Source organism: Chlorocebus sabaeus, chromosome 1, assembly GCF_047675955.1.
Source record: "Chlorocebus sabaeus isolate Y175 chromosome 1, mChlSab1.0.hap1, whole genome shotgun sequence".
NCBI lineage: Eukaryota > Metazoa > Chordata > Mammalia > Primates > Cercopithecidae > Chlorocebus > Chlorocebus sabaeus.
The window spans coordinates 115,455,032-115,474,390 of record NC_132904.1 but is presented as its reverse complement, the minus strand read 5'-3'; the positions used below and the strand labels follow the sequence as shown (position 1 = coordinate 115,474,390).

General features: G+C 41.3%; 1 protein-coding gene across 3 annotated transcripts in view; it reads right to left on the bottom strand.

The window, feature by feature from the left end:
* CBL (Cbl proto-oncogene) overlaps positions 1-19,359 on the bottom strand; it is a 100,880-nt gene that overhangs the window by 59,374 nt on the left and 22,147 nt on the right. The window contains exon 2 of one of the 3 annotated variants that reach the window (XM_008021188.3): positions 13,386-13,633. In XM_008021188.3, coding sequence (XP_008019379.1) covers positions 13,386-13,633 — 248 coding nt within the window. Of the gene's footprint in view, positions 1-11,646; positions 12,795-13,351; positions 13,634-19,359 lie in introns of those variants that run through there. The other 2 variants (XM_073021717.1, XM_073021722.1) reach the window with 2 other exon arrangements.

The window sequence follows — 19,359 nt, the reverse complement described above, 5'->3', positions numbered from 1 at the left end:
GAGAACCTTGTCAAAAAAGTATCGATTGACCATATGTGTGAGGGTTTATTTCTGGGCTCTAAATTCTAGTCTACTGGTCTGTATGTCTATCCTTATACCAGTACCACAATGTTTTGATTACTGTAGCTTTGCAGTAAAGCTTTGAAATCAGAAGTATGCGTCTTCCAACTTTATTCTTGTTCAAGATTGTTTTGGCTATTTGAGGTCCATTGAGATTTTTTATGACTTTTAGAATCCATTAGTCAACTTCTGAAAAAAGTGCTACTGGAATTTTGATAGGTATTGCGATGATTGTATATCAATTTGGGGAATACTGCAACCTTAACAATTCTAAGTTATAATCCATGAACACAGAATGTCTCTCCATTTATTTAGGTCTTCTTCAGTTTCTTTCAGCAACGTTTTGTAGTTTCCAGTGTACAAGTCTTTTGCCTCCTTAATTTTATTCCTAAGTATTTTATTATTTTTGATACTACTGCAAATGGAATTTTCTTAATTTTGTTTTTGGATTGTTCATTCCTTATGTATAAAACTATAATTTTTTTTTTTGAGATGGACTCTTGCTCTTGTCACCCAAGTTGGTACAGTGGCATGATCTCGAGTCACTGTAACTCCTGCCTGCCGAGTTTCAAGCAATTCTCCTGCCTCAGCCTCCTGAATAGCTGAGATTACAGGCACCCATCACCACACCCAGCTAATTTTTGTATTTTTAGTAGAGACAGGGTTTCACCATGTTGGCCAGGCTAGTCTTGAACTCCTGACCTCAAGTGATCCGTCTGCCTCAGCCTCTCAAAGTGCTGGGATTACAGGCGCGAGCCATCACACCTGGCAATTGATTTCTGTATATTGATCTTGTGTCCTGCAACTTTGCAGAACTCATTTATCGGCTTTAGTGTTTTCTTACTGGATTCTTTAGAATTTTCTACATACAGAATTATGTCACATGCAAATAGAAATGGCTCTTTTTCCTATTTTTTCTTAGAAGTTGCAGCCAGAGCAATTAGGCTTCTTTTTCTTGCCTAATTGCTCTGGCTGGAACTTCTAGTACCACATTGATGAGATGTGGCAAAAGTGTGCTATCTTATCTGCTTCACGATGTCAAAAGGAAAGCTTTTAGTCTTTCAACATCAAGTATTAGCTGTGTTTTCATGTATGGTACGGAATATCACTTTTACTTGAAAGAATGACGAATAGACTATGGCTACTCAGACTTGCATAATTGGCAGTGTTTCTCCAAAATGAAGTGCCCTGTCACTTGATGACAAACTGGCAGTTTTCATTGTCAATAATGAAACTCAAGCTTTTAAGCAAAATTTCATTTTTCAAACTTCTATCCACAACTATAAGCAACAGCTTCCCAAAACCAAACTTTTCTTTCTTTTTTTTTTTTTTTTTTTTTTTTTGAGACGGAGTCTCGCTCTGTCGCCCGGGCTGGAGTGCAGTGGCCGGATCTCAGCTCACTGCAAGCTCCGCCTCCCGGGATCACGCCATTCTCCTGCCTCAGCCTCCCAAGTAGCTGGGACTACAGGCGCCCGCCACCTCGCCCGGCTAGTTTTTTTGTATTTTTTAATAGAGACGGGGTTTCACCGTGTTAGCCAGGATGGTCTTGATCTCCTGACCTCGTGATCCGCCCGTCTCGGCCTCCCAAAGTGCTGGGATTACAGGCTTGAGCCACCGCGCCTGGGCCAATCTCTTTTTAAATAAATAAATAAATAAATAAATAAAAATCCTGCCAGTGAACTTATTAAGCAAAATTCTAAGTCTTTTTTTCTTTTTGAGATGGAGTCTCGCTCTGTCATCCAGGCTGGAGTGCAGTGGTGTGATCTCGGCTCACTGCAACTTCCACCTCCTGGATTCTAGTGATTCTGCTGCCTCAGCTTCCCAAGTAGCTGGGATTACAGGCGTGTACCACACACACAGCAACTTTTTGTATTTTTAGTAGAGACGAGGTTTCACTGCGTTGGCCAGACCGGTCTCAAACTCCTGACCTCAGGTAATCTGCCCGCCTTGGCCTCCCAAAGTGCTGGGATTACAGGCATGAGCCACTGTGCCTGGCTGGGAAAATTCTAAATCTTTTGATAAAACCACCACGCCAAAAAGATTAAACCAATTTCACCACTAACGCAACCTGGTATGGCAATACTCATGTCTCTGCATCCTCTTTTGGAATACTCATTATAAATAGATTTGCGAGAAAACATTTTTTTTAAAAAAGGTAAAAACAAATAGATTTGCCATTTTTTACTTTCGCAAGCCAAAAGAAACAATTATTTTATGCCTAGCAAACTGTTTTTTTTTTTTTTTTTTCCTTTTTTAAAAGAGTCAGGGCCTTACTCAGTCACCAAGGCTATAGTGCAGTGGCTCAAACGATCCTCCCCACCTCAGCTGCCTCCTGAGTAGCTGGGACTTCAAGCATGCGCGCCACCACATCGAGCTAATTTTTCTTTAAATTTTTTGTAGAGACAGGGTCTCTCTATGTTGCCACACTGGTCTTTTTCTTTTTTTCTTTTCTTTTTTTTTTGAGATGGAGATCTTACTCTGTCACCCAGGCTGGAGTGCAGTGGCGCAATCTTGGCTCACTGCAACCTCCGCCTCCTGGGTTCAAGCGACTCAGCCTCCTGAATAGCTGGGACTACAGGTACCCGCCACCACACCCGGCTGATTTTGTAGAGAGGGCATTTCATCACGTTCAGGCTGGTCTCGAACTCCTGATATCAGGTGATCCACTGCGTTGGCCTCCCAAAGTGCTGGAATTACAATCATGAGCCACCGAGCCCAGCTTCAGGCTGGTCTTAAACTCTCGGCCTCAAGCGATCCTCCTTTCTTAGTCTCCCAAATCACTGGGATTACAGGAATTACACCATGCCTAGCCCCAATCTATTTCTTATTTGCCCACTTCTCTTCATTTTAAATTCCTCATCCCTAGTCTAATCTAACCTGGCATAGAGTAATAACCTAGTAACCTATCCATCTATTTCCATCATTGCCACAAGACCTTACCTGTTTTCCAGAGAGCAGCCAATACTATCACTGTAAAAGACAAGAGGATCACATCCTTCACCAGTTTAAAAGTTCAGTGGCTTCCCATTGCACTATCTATTCAGTTGCTCAAACTAGAAATCTATCCAATCCTTTAGCAAGTCCTGGTATGTTAGCTTTAAAATACATCAAATTCTGCCCACTTCTTTCCATCTTTACACCCACCACTTCAGTCCAAGCCATCATTGTCTCTCTCATGGACTGAAAATCTCTTTCAGGACCCATGTTGTTGTCCCTTTCCTAAATGCAAGGACATTTTTAACCTAAGCGAAAATCTCTCCCCACCAAGCCCAAAATCCTGAACACAAAGATCTAAGCTGCCATTACCTACCAGAAGAATTTGGCACACTTATTGAAACCTATTTCCAGGGTGCTAGGAAAAGATTATAGCTGCACAAACACTTTTGTCTAGTTTGTTAAATACTGTTCCATTGAATGATAATATGAAGGTTATGCTTTGGAAACTAATGGAAAAAGAGATAATATAAGCTTATAAGCTTCATGAAAAGAAGGCATTACGTACTATTTAGGAGCAGTGCCTACCATAGACAAAATACTCAATACTAATTTTTTTTTCCTTTTACCTACCTCTAAGAAGGCAGAATTACACTAGAAAAGCTTAATACTACTTGCACAATGAATACAAGCCAGTTTTTAAAATTAACTGCACTGTATAATCCCATTCGGCTTCTACTGTAACTTCCTGTACACAAATGAAAACAGGTGCAAAACCCAGAAAGATCAAAGGCAAAACAGAGGCTTATGGTTTTACTTAATTCATTTTTTATAAAGTCTAAGAAAAATGAGGGCAAATTTATCTTTGGAGAACTTGAATCAGCTAATAACTCTAAAATAAAACCATGAAGCAACTATACTATACAATAATGACATAATTATGTACACTTTTTTTTTTTTTTTTTGAAATGGAGTCTCACTCTGTCACCCAGGCTGGAGTGCAGTGGCACAGTCTCGGTTCTGCAACCTCCAACTCCCAGGATCAAGTGATTCTCCTGCCTCAGACTCCTGAGTAGCTGGGATTACAGGTGCCCGCTACCACACTCGGCTAGTTTTTGTATTTTTAGTAGAGACTAGGTTTCACCATATTGGCCAGGCTGGTCTTGAACTCCTGACCTCAGGTGATTACCCACCTCGGCCTCCCAAAATGCTGGCATTACAGGCGTGAGCCACTGCGCCCAGCCAATTATGTACATTCTTATAGAGAATATTTAAGAGATTGGCTCCTCAACACCCAAAAAACTAGGAACAAACTCCCCTGTGCACATGGCTATGAAGGAACACATGTCTCCCAACTTACAGTCAATTAGTCTAGAGGTCTGTACCTGGCCTGTGCTGTAGTCAATTAGTCTAGAGGTCTGTACCTGGCCTGTGCTGTACTAATCCCAGTACTTAACTTCTCCTTCCAGAGATTGGTCCAGGGACAATCAAATGCTCTATACCAAGACAAAGTGAAAACTGGAACTAAGAATCAGATCTTCTGCTACAGCAGAAACTCTTAAGATATAAAACTTGGGTGTTACAGAGACCAAACTTTTCTGCAATTTACACATTAATCTATCTGCACTGAGTATGGAAGCAACACCAGAAGAATCAAAGAGAACAGAGGGAGTCCTGGCAACATTTCAATCCTGGCTTCAGTTGTTCCTGAAGCTTACCTGCATTCTTGCCTTTAGCGCAATTTTTCTTTTTTTCATAGGTTAACAGTCTCGCCCTGTCACCCAGGCTGGAGTGCAGTGGCGTGATCTCAGCTCACTGCAAACCTCCACCTCCCGAGTTCTCGTGCCTTAGCCTCCCAAGCAGCTGGGATTACAGGTATGTTCCACCATGTCCAGCAAATTTTTTTGTATTTTTTAGTAGATATGGGGTTTCACTATGTTGGCCAGGCTGCTCTCCAACTCCTGACCTCAAGTGATCCGCCCACCTCAGCCTCCCAAAGTGCTGGCATTACAGGCGTAGGCCACCATGCCCAGCCTCTTTAGTGCAATTTAAGATACTCATTTTTTCTAGAATTTTATGAGTCAACAAGTTTCTACCTTGGCTTACTCAAACTAGTTTTCTTTTCAAGATTCTACGTACTATATTTAACTAGCACTTAGCTGTCCACAACCTCATCTATCCAAAAAAAAAAAAACCATGAATGAAACATAAAAGGTCTCTAACATCTGTTTATGATAAAATAAAAAACAAGCAAAAAAAAAAAAAAAAAAAAACTGAAAAACAAGACACGTAAGGAAACTTCCTTAACCTGATAAAAAGCCTTTATAAAAATCTCATAGGTAATATACTCAATGGTGAAAGGCTGAACATTTTCCTCCTCAATACCAAAAAGACAAAGATGGCTACTCCTGAGATTCCTACTCAACATAGCCAAGAATAAGTAGGCAAGAAAAACGAGATAAAATGCATCCAGAAAGAAAAGGAAGAAGTAAAACTACCTCTAATTGCATGTGACATGATTTGGTATCTAGGAAAGCCTAAGGAACCTACTAAAAAGCTACTAGAGCCAATAAATAAGTTCTGCAAAGTTGCGGAGTACCAGATCAATACACAGAAGTCAACTATGTTTCTATATATGAGCCCTAAAATTAACAATTCCATTTATAATAGCATCAAAACGAACAAAATAGGAATAAACATAACTAAGAAGGCAAAAAACTTGAACACTGAAAATTACAAAACATTACTGAAATAAATTAAAGAAGATATTAAAGAAGATATAAGCAAGGCCAGGCAAGGTGGCTCATGCCTGTAATCCCAGCATTTTGTGACGCAGAGATGCGCAGATTGCTTGAGCCCAGGAGTTTGAGACCAGCATGGGCAACATGACGAAACCTCATGTCTACAAAAAAATACAAAAACTAGCCGGGCACGATGGTGCACACCTGTGGTCCCAGCTACTAGGGAGGCTGAGGTGGGAGATCACCTGAGCTTGGGAGATAGAGGTTGCAGTGAGCTGAGATTGAGCCACTGTACTCTAGCCTGGGCAACAGAGTGAGACTCTGTCTAAAACAACAACAACAACAACAATGAATAAAAATATAAGTGGAAATATATCCAGTATTCATGTAGTAGAAAACAGTATTGTTAAGATGGCAGTAATCCCCAAAATGATCAACGGATCTAATACAATATCTACCAAAGGGCTGGGTGTGGTGGCTCACGTCTGTAATCCCAGCACTTTGGGAGGTCGAGGTGGGCAGATCACCTGAGGTCTGGAGTTCAAGACCTGCCTGACCAATATGGAGAAACACCGTCTCTACTAAAAATACACACACAAAAAAAAATTAGCTGGGCATGGTGGTGCATGCCTATAATCCCAGCTGCTCCAGAGGCTGAGGCAGGAGAATGGCTCGAACCCAGGAGGTGGAGGTTGCTGTGAGCCGAGATTGCACCATTGCACTCCGGCCTGGGCAACAAGAACAAAACTCCATCTCAAAAAAAAAAAAAAAAATTCTACCGGAATTCCTGCTGCTCTTGTTTATTTGAGATGAACTCTCGCTCTGTCGCCCAGCCTGGAGTACAGTGGCTCGATCTCGGCTCACTGCATCCTCCGCCTCCTGGGTTCAAGAGATTCTCCTGCCTCAGCCTCCAGAGTAGCTGAAATTACAGGTACCTGCCAGCACACCTGGCTAATTTTTGTTATTTTTAGTAGAGACGGGATTTCACCACATTGGCCAGGCTGGTGTCAAACTCCTGACCTCAGGTGATCCGCCCACCTTGGCCTCCCAAAGTGCTGGCATTACAGGCACGAGCCATCATGCCCAGCCCCTGCTGCTCTTTTTGATAAGAAAACATTGTATTTAGGGGTCGGGCACAGTGGCTCACTCCTGCAATCCCAGCACTTTGGGAGGCCGAAGTGGGCAGGTCACATGAGGCCAGGAGTTTGAGACCAGCCCGGCCAACATGGTGAAACCCCTGTCTCTAGTAAAAATGCAAAAATTAGCTGGGATTGTTGGTACGCACCTGTAATCCCCGCTACTCAGGAGGCTCAGGCAGGAGACTCGCTTGAACCTGCGAAACAGAAGTTGCAGTGAGCCAAGATGGTGCCACTCACTACATGCCAGCCTGGATAACAGAGTGAGACTCTGTCTCAAAAAAACTCACACTTCCTGATTCCAAAGCTTTAGTAGAAAGCTACAGTGATCAGCCAGCTGCGGTGGCTCAAGCCTGTAATCCCAGCACTTCGGGAGGCCGAGACGGGCGGATCACGAGGTCAGGAGATCGAGACGACCATCCTGGCTAACACAGTGAAACCCCGTCTCTACTAAAAAATACAAAAAAAATCGCCGGGCGAGGTGGTGGGCACCTATAGTCCCAGCTACTTGGGAAGCTGAGGCAGGAGAATGGCGTGAACCCGGGAGGCAGAGCTTGTAGTGAGCTGAGATCCGGCCACTGCACTCCAGCCTGGGCGACAAAGCAAGACTCCGTCTCAAGAAAAGAAAAGAAAAGAAAAGAAAAAAGCTACAGTGATCACAATGGTGTGGCACTAGCATTAAGATAGATATGTAGATTAATGAAATGAAATTGAGAGTCCAGAAATAAACCCTTACACTTATGGTTAATTTACTTCCTTCCTAAAAGGGTAACAAGTCCATGCAAGGAAAAAGGACAGTCTTTTCAACAGATGGTGCTAAGACAAAGGGATATCCACATGCAAGAGAATAAAGTTGGACCTCTACCTCATACCATATACAAAAATTAACTCAAAAATGGATCAAAGACCTAAATACAAGAGGCAAAACTATAAAATAGGAAAAAACAGGCCTCATGACCTTGAATTAGGCAATAATTTCTTAAAAGTACAAAAACCAAATAAATATTGATCTTCACTGTAATTAAAACTTCTGTGCTTCAAGAAATACTATTTAGAAAGTGAAAAGATGACCCACAGAAAGGGAGTCAAGTTTTGCAAATCATGTATCTGGTCTAGCATCCAGAATATGAAGGAAAATCTTACAACTCAACAATGAAAAAACAAATAATGCAACTTTAAAATGGGCAAAGGATTTGAATAGATGTTTCTCCAAAGATGCAATAGTCCCCCTTTGCATTCCAAGATGTGCAGATGCCTGAAACCACAGATAGTACTGAACCCTATGTATATATTGTTTTCTCAATCTGATAACTAAGATAGCTACTAGATGACTAACAGGTGCTAGTGTATACAGCGTGGAAATGCTGTACAAAGGGATGCTCTGCATCCCGGCTGGGATAGAGTAGAACGTTGTGAGATTTCATCACACTACTCTGAAGGGCATGCAATTCAAAATTTATGAATTATTTCTGGAATTTTTCATTTGGTATTTTCAGACCATGGTTGACTGCAAGTAACTGAATCCAAGGAAGGTGAAACGGAGGATAAAGGGGGACAACTATATACAAACATCCAATAGGCACATGAAAAGGTATTCACATGCATTTCAAAACCTCAAGACACCACTTTACCCCAAGTAGAATGGCTATAATAAAAAGTCAATAGCAAGTGTTAGCAAAAAATCAGAACCCATATACATCGCTAGAGGAACGAAAAATGGTACACCTACTGTGGAAACAGTTTGGAGGTTACTCAAAAAGTTGAACACAGAATACCATATGACTCAGCAATTCCACTCCTATGTGTACATATATACTCAAAAGAAGTGAAAACATTTATGTATATATGTTTATATGGCTATAGTCATACAAAAACTGGCACATAAACATTCATAGCAACATTATTAATAGCCAAAAAGTAGAAACAACACAAACATCATAAACAAAATATGGTATATCCATACATTGAAATATGATTGGCCGGGCGTGGTGGCTCACGCCTGTAATCCCAGCACTTTGGGAGGCTAAGACGGGCGGATCATGAGGTCAGGAGATCGAGACCATCCTGGCTAACATGGTGAAACCCCGTCTCTACTAAAAAAATACAAAAAAACTAGCCGGGCGAGGTGGCGGGCGCCTGTAGTCCCAGCTACTCGGGAGGTTGAGGCAGGAGAATGGCATGAACCCAGGAGACGGAGTTTGCAGTGAGCCGAGATCCGGCCACTGCACTCCAGCCTGGGCGACAGAGCGAGACTCCGTCTCAAAAAAAAAAAAGAAATATCATTTAGCCATAAAAAGGAATGAGGTACTGATACATGCTACAATATGGATGAACTGTAAAAGCATTCTAAGGGAAAGAAGACACACAAAAAACCCACAAAAGGCCACCGTTAATGTGATTCCACTTACACGAAATGTCCAGAGCAGGCAAATCCACACAGACAGAAAGTAGGTATTAGTGATTACCAAGGGCGGGGGGAGATCCAGAGAGAGGAAAAAAGAGTGACTGCTAATGGGAGTAGGGTTTCCTGTGGGGGATGAAAATGTTCTGGAATTACAGAGGGGTGATGGTTGCCTGACTTTGTGAATACACTAAAAACCACAAAATTGTACACTTTAAAAGGGTGAATTTTATGGTATGTGAATTACATCTCAATTTAAAAATTGAATAGAAAAAAAAAAAACCTCTAAGTAACCAAAAAGATCACAAAGATCATAAAAAAGCCTATATATTTTTCCCTATTTACAAAAACCCTTTCAACCTGAGAAAGTTGACCGAAAAAATGAACTCCTTGATCCTCACCTGCAATCTGTTTACTCTCATTTTACATATAATTTGTACAAATCTGGGTTCAAAATCCATAAAATATTAAAAACCTCATGTTAAGGGGAATGAAATTGATACAGATAGGCACACTGACAGTGAGGTTTAAAAAGAGGCAAAAGAACTTGTCAACACATACTGAAGTCATTTGGTAAGGGTAAATTAGATATAGTTGAGCCTTAACAACATGGGTTTAACTGTGTGGGTCCACTTATACACAGATTTTTTTTCAATTTAAGTAACACCAAATGTGCCTGCCTGTCCTGCCTCCCCTTCCTCCTCCTCCACCTATTCTGCCTCTACCACAGAAACACCAGTACTGGAATTTTCAGTACCAAGACAGCAGCCAACCCCTCCTCTTCCTATTCAACATGAAGACAATGAGGATGAAGACCTTTATGAGAATCCACTTCCATTTACTAAATAATAAATGTTTTATCTTCCTTATGATTTTAATAACATTTTCTTTTCTCTACCACACTTTACCGTAAGAATACATATAAAACAGACGCCAGGGCGGGCAGACCACTTAAGGCCAGGAGTTTGAGACCAGCCTATGAGCCTAGGTGGTTTGAGACCACCGAGCCTCAATATGGTGAAACCCTGTCACTACTAAAAATACAAAAAAATTAGCCCAGCGTGATGCACAAACCTGTAATCCCAGCTATTTGGGAGTCTGAAGCAAGAGAATTGTTTGACTGCAGGAGGCAGAGTTTTCAGTGAGCCAATATTGTGCCATTGCACTCCAGCCTAGGCAACAGAGTGAGACTCCGTCTCAATAAAAAAAAAAAAAAAGATGCTGGGCGTGGTGGCTCACGCCTGTAATCCCAGCACTTTGGGAGGCCGAGGCGGGCGGATCATGAGGTCAGGAGATCGAGACCATCCTGGCTAACACTGTGAAATCCCGTCTCTACTAAAAATACAAAAAATTAGCCGGGCGTGGTGGCGGGCGCCTGTAGTCCCAGCTACTTGGGAGGCTGAGGCAGGAGAATGGCGTGAACCCGGGAGGCGGAGCTTGCAGTGAGCCAAGATCGCGCCACTGCACTCCAGCCTGGGCGACAGAGAGAGACTCCATCTCGAAAAAATAAATAAATAAGAAAAAAGAAATGCTCTTTAAAATAAACCTGTTCTATGACAGCCTATCATCTATAGAAGAAAGTCTAGAAGTCAAAAATTATCATCTATAGGAGAAAGTCTAGAAGTCAAAAAACAGCCCTTCACAATCTGACTTCGACCTGTATTTCCAGCATATCTATCTCCCACAATTCTAACCAAACCAGACTTTTATTTATTTTAAACATACCAGCGCCTCCGTTTTCATGCCACTGTGTTAAGACTTTGACTTCTCTGCCTAGAAAATTCCTACTTATCCTTCAAACTCTAATTCAAATTACAAGTCCTTTATGCCACCTTATCTGATGCCCCTGGACAAAACTGTATTCACACAGCACTTTTTAAAAATGTTTCATTTACTTTAAGAAGAGGTCTCGCTGTGTTGCCCAGGCTGGTCTCAATGTCCTGTGCTGAAGGAATCCTCCCACCTCAGTCTTCTGAGTAGCTAGAACTACAGATGCATGTCACTGTGCCTGTCTCCCAATAGCATTTTGTACATATCTCTATTAATGCATTTGTCATATCACCTCAAATTTGAATGCTTAACTTTCCTTTTCACCTCCTAGAACCAGAACCTAGTTCACAGTACATGGTAAATAAAATTTTTAAGTTTTGGTACCTAATGAATTAAAATTATTTTTTAGGAACTCAGCAATACAAAATGACTAGCTAGCTAAAAGGTCCATACAGTCGCGGTTTTAACAAGTTACGAAATTTGAATATTTAAAAGGAATAAAGTTCACTTCCAGATAAACTAGAACAAAGGTTCTTATGGATTGAATTCACTCATCAGAATCTTTTTAAGAAAAGATGGACAGGCCAGCAGAAGTGGCTCTCACCTGCAATCCCAACACTTAGGGAGGCTGAGGCAGGCAGATCCCCTGAGGTCAGGAGTTCAAGACCAGCTTGGCCAACATGGCAAAACTCCGTCTCTACTAAAAATACAAACATTAGCCGGGCACAGTGGTGCATGCTTGTAATCCCAGCTACTCGGGAGGCTGAGACAGGAGAATCGCTTGAACCTAAGAGGTGGAGGTTGCACTGAGCCAAGATCGCGCCACTGCACTCCAGCTTGGGTGACAAGAGCAAGACTCAAACAAACAAACAAAAAAAAGAAAGAAAAGATGGACATTTAGAGTTCATTATTCAGACTACACCTGAGTAATTTGTTTGCAATAATGGTAATATGGATAATCATGTGCATAAAATCTTAACTGAGAGCTAGGGTTGCCAGAATCTAGGCCAACAGGCCCAAAGGAAAGTAGACAACAAGGACACAATTTAGTATGTTACTGCTAGAGTCAAGCATGGTAACCAGATGTCTTCAGAAATACTGTTCCTTCTAATTCAAGTCACTCCTCGATAGTAACTTACTCACTAAAAAATTATAGTGAAATTATTTTATTACTCATTCTAGATGAGTTAATATTTAGTTCCAATTGAACAAAATCAAACACAATTACATTCACACATACAGTTAACTTATTTCTCTCCCAGTACGTAATTTATGACAGCCAAGCTAACAACATGCAGGATAGCCTATAGTTTCTGGTATTTAATAAACACAAAAGAGGGCCAGGCGTGATGGCTCACACCTGTAATCCCAGCACTTTGTGAGGCCAAGGCGGGCAGATCACCTGAGGTCAGGAGTTGGAGACCAGCCTGGCCAACATGGTGAAACCCCATCTCTACTAAAAATATAAAAATTAGCCAGGCATGGTGGTACATATCTATAATCCCAGTTAGTCAGGAGGCTGAGACAGGAGAATCACTTGAACCTAGAGGCCGAAATCGTGCCATTGCACTCCAGCCTGGGCAACAGAGCCAGACTCTGTCTCAAAAAAATAATAATAATGATAATAAAATTAATACAAAAGAATACATAGTGATCCTTCAAATATTTATTGAATTAACTGCACTCACCTCTACCTATTTTATTTGAAAAGTTACTTTTACCTGTAAAGAAAATGTCATTTCACATAGCTTCATGTTTTTTTTTTTTTTTTTTGAGACGGAGTCTTGTTCTGTCGCCCAGGCTGGAATGCAGTGGCCGGATCTCAGCTCACTGCAAGCTCCGCCTCCTGGGTTTTCACCATTCTCCTGCCTCAGCCTCCCGAGTAGCTGGGACTACAGGCGCCCGCAAAAGCTTCATGTTTTAAGAAGTTTAACTAGTGGCTTTTTCCCCTATTATCCCACATATAAATTTACCTATATGCTACAGCTTTGGGCAAGATCTGCCTCTTATTTACTCTCAAACTCCACTTAACCCCAATCTTCTTTCTTCCAAACTCCCATCTACTCACAAACTTTCATGATCTTCAGGTTCTCCAAAGGACCTACTGCCTCCAACTCATTTTCATTACTATCAGTAAATGATTTTTCAGAGGTAAGCAAATCAGAGTTAGGGATACTACAATGTCATACATGGCAACCTTTTATATAAACTATACCTTTAAATCAAATGTCAACTTTCCATTCCTACTAACATAAAATTAAAACCAACTCAACTACTTCTATGTGTTACCCATTCAGGCAGTCACAGACCTGCATTATTATTTGTGTAGTATTTCTCCATTACCTAGGCTGAGAATTCTCCTCATACATTCTTTCTTTTCCCTCCTTGAAGAGGCTTATGGTTTGCTTAGTTTTCTTCATCAAATTCTCCATGAATACCCTAAAATACTCATTTTCTCCAAGTGTCTCCATCTTCCCCTCATATCTTGACAAGATAGTACGGAGATGCTGGTAGGTATCTGGCAGCAGGTCTAAGATATAAGGTGGGCTATTCTTTAGCGCCAGCTTTGGGTTCTGACACAACCGCACCACCTGCAACAAATGAAAAAGAAGGGCTATTACTTGGAGAATTTTAAGGACAGCTCCCTTTTTTAAGTTTAAGAAAGTGATGATATATGTGCTGTTTTGCAAAATATGAAAAATACATGAGAATATAAGAAACAGATCCATAACCCCATTGCCCACAGGCAATCATCTGAAAATTTTTAGTGGTCCCCCAGAAGAATGTGTTTTTAAATCCCTTTGAGAGACTAATGGTACAGATAACACACAGACCAAACAACTAGGGGAAAACATCCACATAAATGCCTAAAACATGCCAGATGAAATACGGCAAATTACTTTTAAATATACTGCTAATCCCCACAATATTTTTATTTATTTATTTATCTGAGACAGGGTCTCACGGTTGGAGTGGAGTGGAGCAATCACGGCTCAGTGCAGCCTCAAATCCCCAGGCTCAGGTGATCCTCCCACTTCAGCCTCCTGGGTAGCTGGGACTACAGTCATGCGTAACCACACCCACCTAATTGTTTTTATTGTAGAGACATGTTGCCCAGGCTAGTCCCAAACTCCTAGGCTCAAACGATGCCAACTGCCTCAGCCTCCCAAAATGCTGGGATTATAGGCATGAGCCACTGTGTCCAGCCTGACCCCTATAATAGACTAAAGAAAATTCCCAGGGACGGAAATAAAGGACATGACTGCCCTGGGAGGTAAATCTCTGTAATCTAGGGGATTACAGAGTTTTGTCTGTTTTTTGAGACAGAGTTTTGCTCTTGTTGCCCAGGCTGGAGTGCAATGGTGTGATCTTGGCTAACCGCAACCTCCACCTCCTGGGTTCAAGCGATTCTCCTGCCTCAGCCTCCCCAGTAGCTGGGATTACAGGCATGTACCACCATGCCCGGCTAATTTTGTATTTTTGGTAGACACAGGGTTTCTCCATGTTGGTCAGCCTGGTCTCAAACTCCTGACCTCATAATCCACCCGCCTCAGCCTCCCAAAGTGCTGGGATTACAGGCGTGAGCCATTGCGCCCAGACCTTTGTTTGTTTTTTGTTTTTGAGATGGAGTTTTGCTCTTTTTGCCCAGACAGGAGTGCAATGGCACAATCTCAGCTCACTGCAGCCGCCGCCTCCAAGGTTCAAGTGATTCTCCTGTTTCAGCCTCCCAAGTAGCTGGGATTACAGACACCTGCCATCACATCCAGCTAATTTTAGTATTTTTAGCAGAGATGGGGTTTCGCCATGTTGGCCAGGCTGGTCTCAAATGCCTGACCTTAGGTGATCCGCCTGCCTCGGCCTTCCAAAGTGCTGGGATTACTAGGGTTTGAGTTTTAACAACCGCTTGAGGAACAGGAACAGACAGGTCTTGGACCCAGCAAAGCCTGGAGCTGAGAGTCCTACAGTTAGACTCTCAGAATTTGTCTGATAATTCTTCAGCCCATCTTTTACTTTCAACTTTTCTGAGTTATGTTTTAAGTGTTTCTTTTAAAGATCATAAAGACAGATTTTAAAAATCCAATGTAACAATCATTGTTTTCTAACTGGTAAGTTTAGTCCATTTTGTGTTTGTCCAACAAATAAATTTGGATTTCTTCCTAACATCTTGTTTGTGCTCTCTATTTACACGGACTTTTCTGTGTCTGGAAAAGACAAACTATTGGAACAGAAAGTCCAGAAACAGACTCACACATGCACATAAGGAAATTCAGTATCAGCAGTGAACATTAAAAATCAAGAATACAAGAGAAAAACTACTGAAAACTTTGCTCTCCATATGGAAAAAAACAAAACTAGATCCCTTACACATTACATGAAAATAAATTTCTCACAGCTTTCCTCAACTTCCCAAATTTGTCATAATTTCTTACACTGTCTTGATAATAATTCTATGTCTTCTAGTTTTTCTAGTTGTTAGCAGTATATTTGGTTCAAAACAACCTAAGCTAACATTAATGGAAGCACATGTTCTCGTTTTTATTTCACATTTAAAAATAGCTATTTTCTTGTGTCACCAAAAGCTCATTATAAACTTTTTTGAGATATTTAAATAATTCTAGTCTATGGATAGACAATAACATATCTTAACCATCTCCCCCCAGCTTTGTTTTAACATTTATTTTGTTTTCAAGTCTTTACTACTGCAACATCACAGTGATGAACAGGCTTGGGCATTTCAGTCTTCTATACATCAGATTATTTCCTTAGGATAAATTCCCATTTAATAACTAATGATCAAGAATTCTTCAAAAATTAGCCGGATATGGTGGCACATGCCTGTAATTCCAGCTACTCGGGAGGCTGAGGCAGGAGAATCACTTGAACCTGGGAGGTGGAAGTTGCAGTGAGTCAAGACCATGCCACTGCACTCCAGCCTGGGCAACAGCAAGATTCTATCTCAAAAGAAAAAAAAAAAAAAAAAAAAAAAGAACTCTTGAAATAATATGAAAATTGTAAAACTAAGATACGTCATTCTCAATACAACATTTCTTGAACTCTTGTTTTCTTAAGTTTTTTTTTTTGGTTTTTTTTTTTTTTTTTGGTTTTTTTTTGAGAGCCTCACTCTGTCACTCAGGCTAGAGTACAGTGGTTCAATCATAGCTCACTGCAACCTCGAACTCCTGGATTCAAGCAATCCTCCTGCCTAAGCTGCCCGAATAGCTGGGATTAAAGGCTCATGCCACCACATCCAGTTAGCCCCATATATAAGCCTAGCACATAAAGACAAGCCGAATCAACAAAAAACATTTGGTTCATGAATATTTTCACAGCATTTTAGAAAGCTCTTCTTCCTATCAAGTGTTTAAGTCAAAAGGGAAGAACATGGCCAGGGAAAAAAGACTCCACCTCACAAGATAACTATATTCTAAGTACAACAGAGTTAATAACTCATATTAATAAAACAAATACAGACAGTTCCCAGTTTACAAGTGCTACATTCCAAAAGTCAGTCAGGTAGTTATAAACAATACATTTTACAATAAAAATATTAAAATTGTAGGTTCCTATGTTAGTCTGTGGAAAGAGGTGGGGGAGACTGACACTGTAACTACAGATTAATATCCAGCAAAAACTGAAAACTAAACATAGTTCATATTAAGAAACATCCAGAAGAGAAAAGGAGGTAAGTGATAACTGGTCAACATGGTGAAACCCTGCCTCTATTAAAAATTACAAAAAAATTAGCCAGGCATGCTGGCAGGCACCTGTAATCCCAGCTACTCGGGAGGCTGAAGCAGGAGAATCACTTGAACCCAGAGGCAAAGGTTGCAGTGAGCCAAGACCACGCCACTGCACTACAGCCTGGGGGACAAGAGTGAAACCACATCTCCAAAAAAAAAAAAAGAGAGAGAGAGAGAGAAGGAATTAGCTAGGAGTGGTGGTGGTATGGGTGTAAGTCTCGGCTACTCCAGAGGCTGAAGCAGAAGGATTGCTTGAGTGAGTCCAAGAGTCTGAGGCTGCAGTGTGCTATGATCATGCCTGTGAATAGCCACTGCACTCCAGCCTGGGCCACACGGCAAGACCTTGTCCCTATTTCCTTTTTTTTTTTTTTTTTGAGATGGAGTTTTGCTCTTGTCGCCCACGCTGGAGTGCAATGGCGTGATCTCAGCTCACCACAACCTCCACTTCTCAGGTTCAAGTGATTCTCCTGGCTCAGCCTCCCAAGTGGCTGGGATTACAGGCGTGCGCCACCATGCCTGATTAATTTTTGTATTTTTAGTAGAGACAGGGTTTCGCCATGTTGGCCAGGCTGGTGTCAAACTCCTGAACTCAGGTGATCCGCCCGCCTTGGCCTCCCAAAATGCTTTGTGTCTATTTCTAAACAATTAAAATTCAGCCTGGGCAACATTGTGAAACCCCATCTCCACAAAAACATACAAAAAAATTAGGTAGGCGTGGTGATGGGCGCCTGTAGTACCAGTTACTCAGGAGGCTGAAGTGGGAGGACCGCTTGAGGTGGAGGTTGCAGTCAGTCAAGATCACACCACCATATTCCAGCCTGGGAGACAGAATGAGACTCTGTCTCAAAAAAAAAATTAAAAAAATATATTTTACAACAAGAAGACACCTCCTAGAACAGGAAAAAGAAAGAGTGAGCATAGGTTCAGACAGAGACCAATTTTGTACATATGGAGGCTGTAAGTTAAAGGTTGTACCAGTTTTATTTTTCTCAACGTACTCATTCAAAAAATGTGTCAGGCACAAGGACACAGAAGTAGAAAGACAAGGTATCTGAATGTGAGAGGAATCAAGCAATAAAACAATAAAAATGAAGTCAACAAGAAAATTATAAGGTTTGCTGGGCGCGGTGGCTTACACCTGTAATCCCAGCACTTTGCGAGGCCGAGGCAGGTGGATCACCTGAGGTCAGGAGTTCGAGACCAGCCTGACCAACATGGCAAAACCCCGTCTCTAATAAAAATACAAAATTAGCCAGGTGTGTTGGCCCACACCTGTAATCCCAGCTACTTGGGAAGCTGAGGCAGGAGAATCGCTTGAACCCGGGAAGCGGAGGTTGCAGTGAGCCAAGATAGCACTGTTGCACTCCAGCCTGGGCAACAAGAGCAAAACTCCGTCTAATTAAAAAAAAAAAAAGAAAATTATAAGATTCGCTACAGAATTAAAATAGGCTAATATGATAAGAGAGTGCTGGGTGACTAGTAGATAAAGCTTTTCTGATGCAACAGCGACATTTAGGCTAAGAGCTGAAATTAAGAGAAAAAAGCAAGCTACAGCAGAACAGTAGCTCAAAAAGAGGGAACAACCACAGATGTTCCTCAATTTACAATGGAGTTACATTCCAGTAAACCTATCCTAAGTTGAAGATATAAGTCAATAGTATATTTAATATACTTAGCCTACCAAACATCATAGCTTAGCCTAGCCTACCTTAAACATGCTCATAACACAGTAGCCTAGAGTTGGGCAAAATCATCTAACACAAAGCCTACTTTATTATAAAGTGCTGAATAACTCGTGTAATTTATTGAATACTGCACTAAAAGTGAAAAACAGAATACTTATATGGATATTTAAAGTGTAGTTTCCACTGAATAGCCATCACTTTTGCACCATCATTAAGTCGAAAAATCCCAAATCAAACCATTGTACCATCAAACCATTGTACTTCGATGGTCTTAAAGTGGGAAGAGGTTGAGATTTGTTTGTAGAAAGGTCAGTGAGATTAAAGCATAGTGAACAAGGTGGAGAAGGTAATGAGAGAGATTTGTGGAACAGGTAAGGAAGTCACCAAAGAGACATTGTGCTAAAGCCTAAACTGTAAGTTTTTAACTTTTCAATTAAATTTTTAAAAGACTAAATAATGTTTTAGTATTTTGACCAGATTTAATCAAACAGCCATATCAAAATGTCTTGCTTCAGGCAGGGCGTGGTGGCGCATGCCTGTGGGGCAGGCAGATCACTTGAGGTCAGGAGTTCAAGACCAGTCTGGTCAACATGGTGAAACCCCGTCTCTACTAAAAATGTGAAAATTAGCCAGGCAGGGTGGCACACACCTGTAGTCCCAGCTAACTCGGGAGGCTGAGGCAGGAGAATCGCTTGAACCCAGAAGGAGAAGGTTGCAGTGAGTTGAGACATGCCACTGCACTCCAGCCTGGGCGACCACAGACTCCATTTCAAAAAAAAACAAAACAAAACAAACAAACAAACAAAAAAGGTCCTGTTTCAGTCGTTTGAGTAAATTTCTTAACCTCTGAAACTCAGTTTTTATCCACAAAATCAAAGATAATGCCTCATA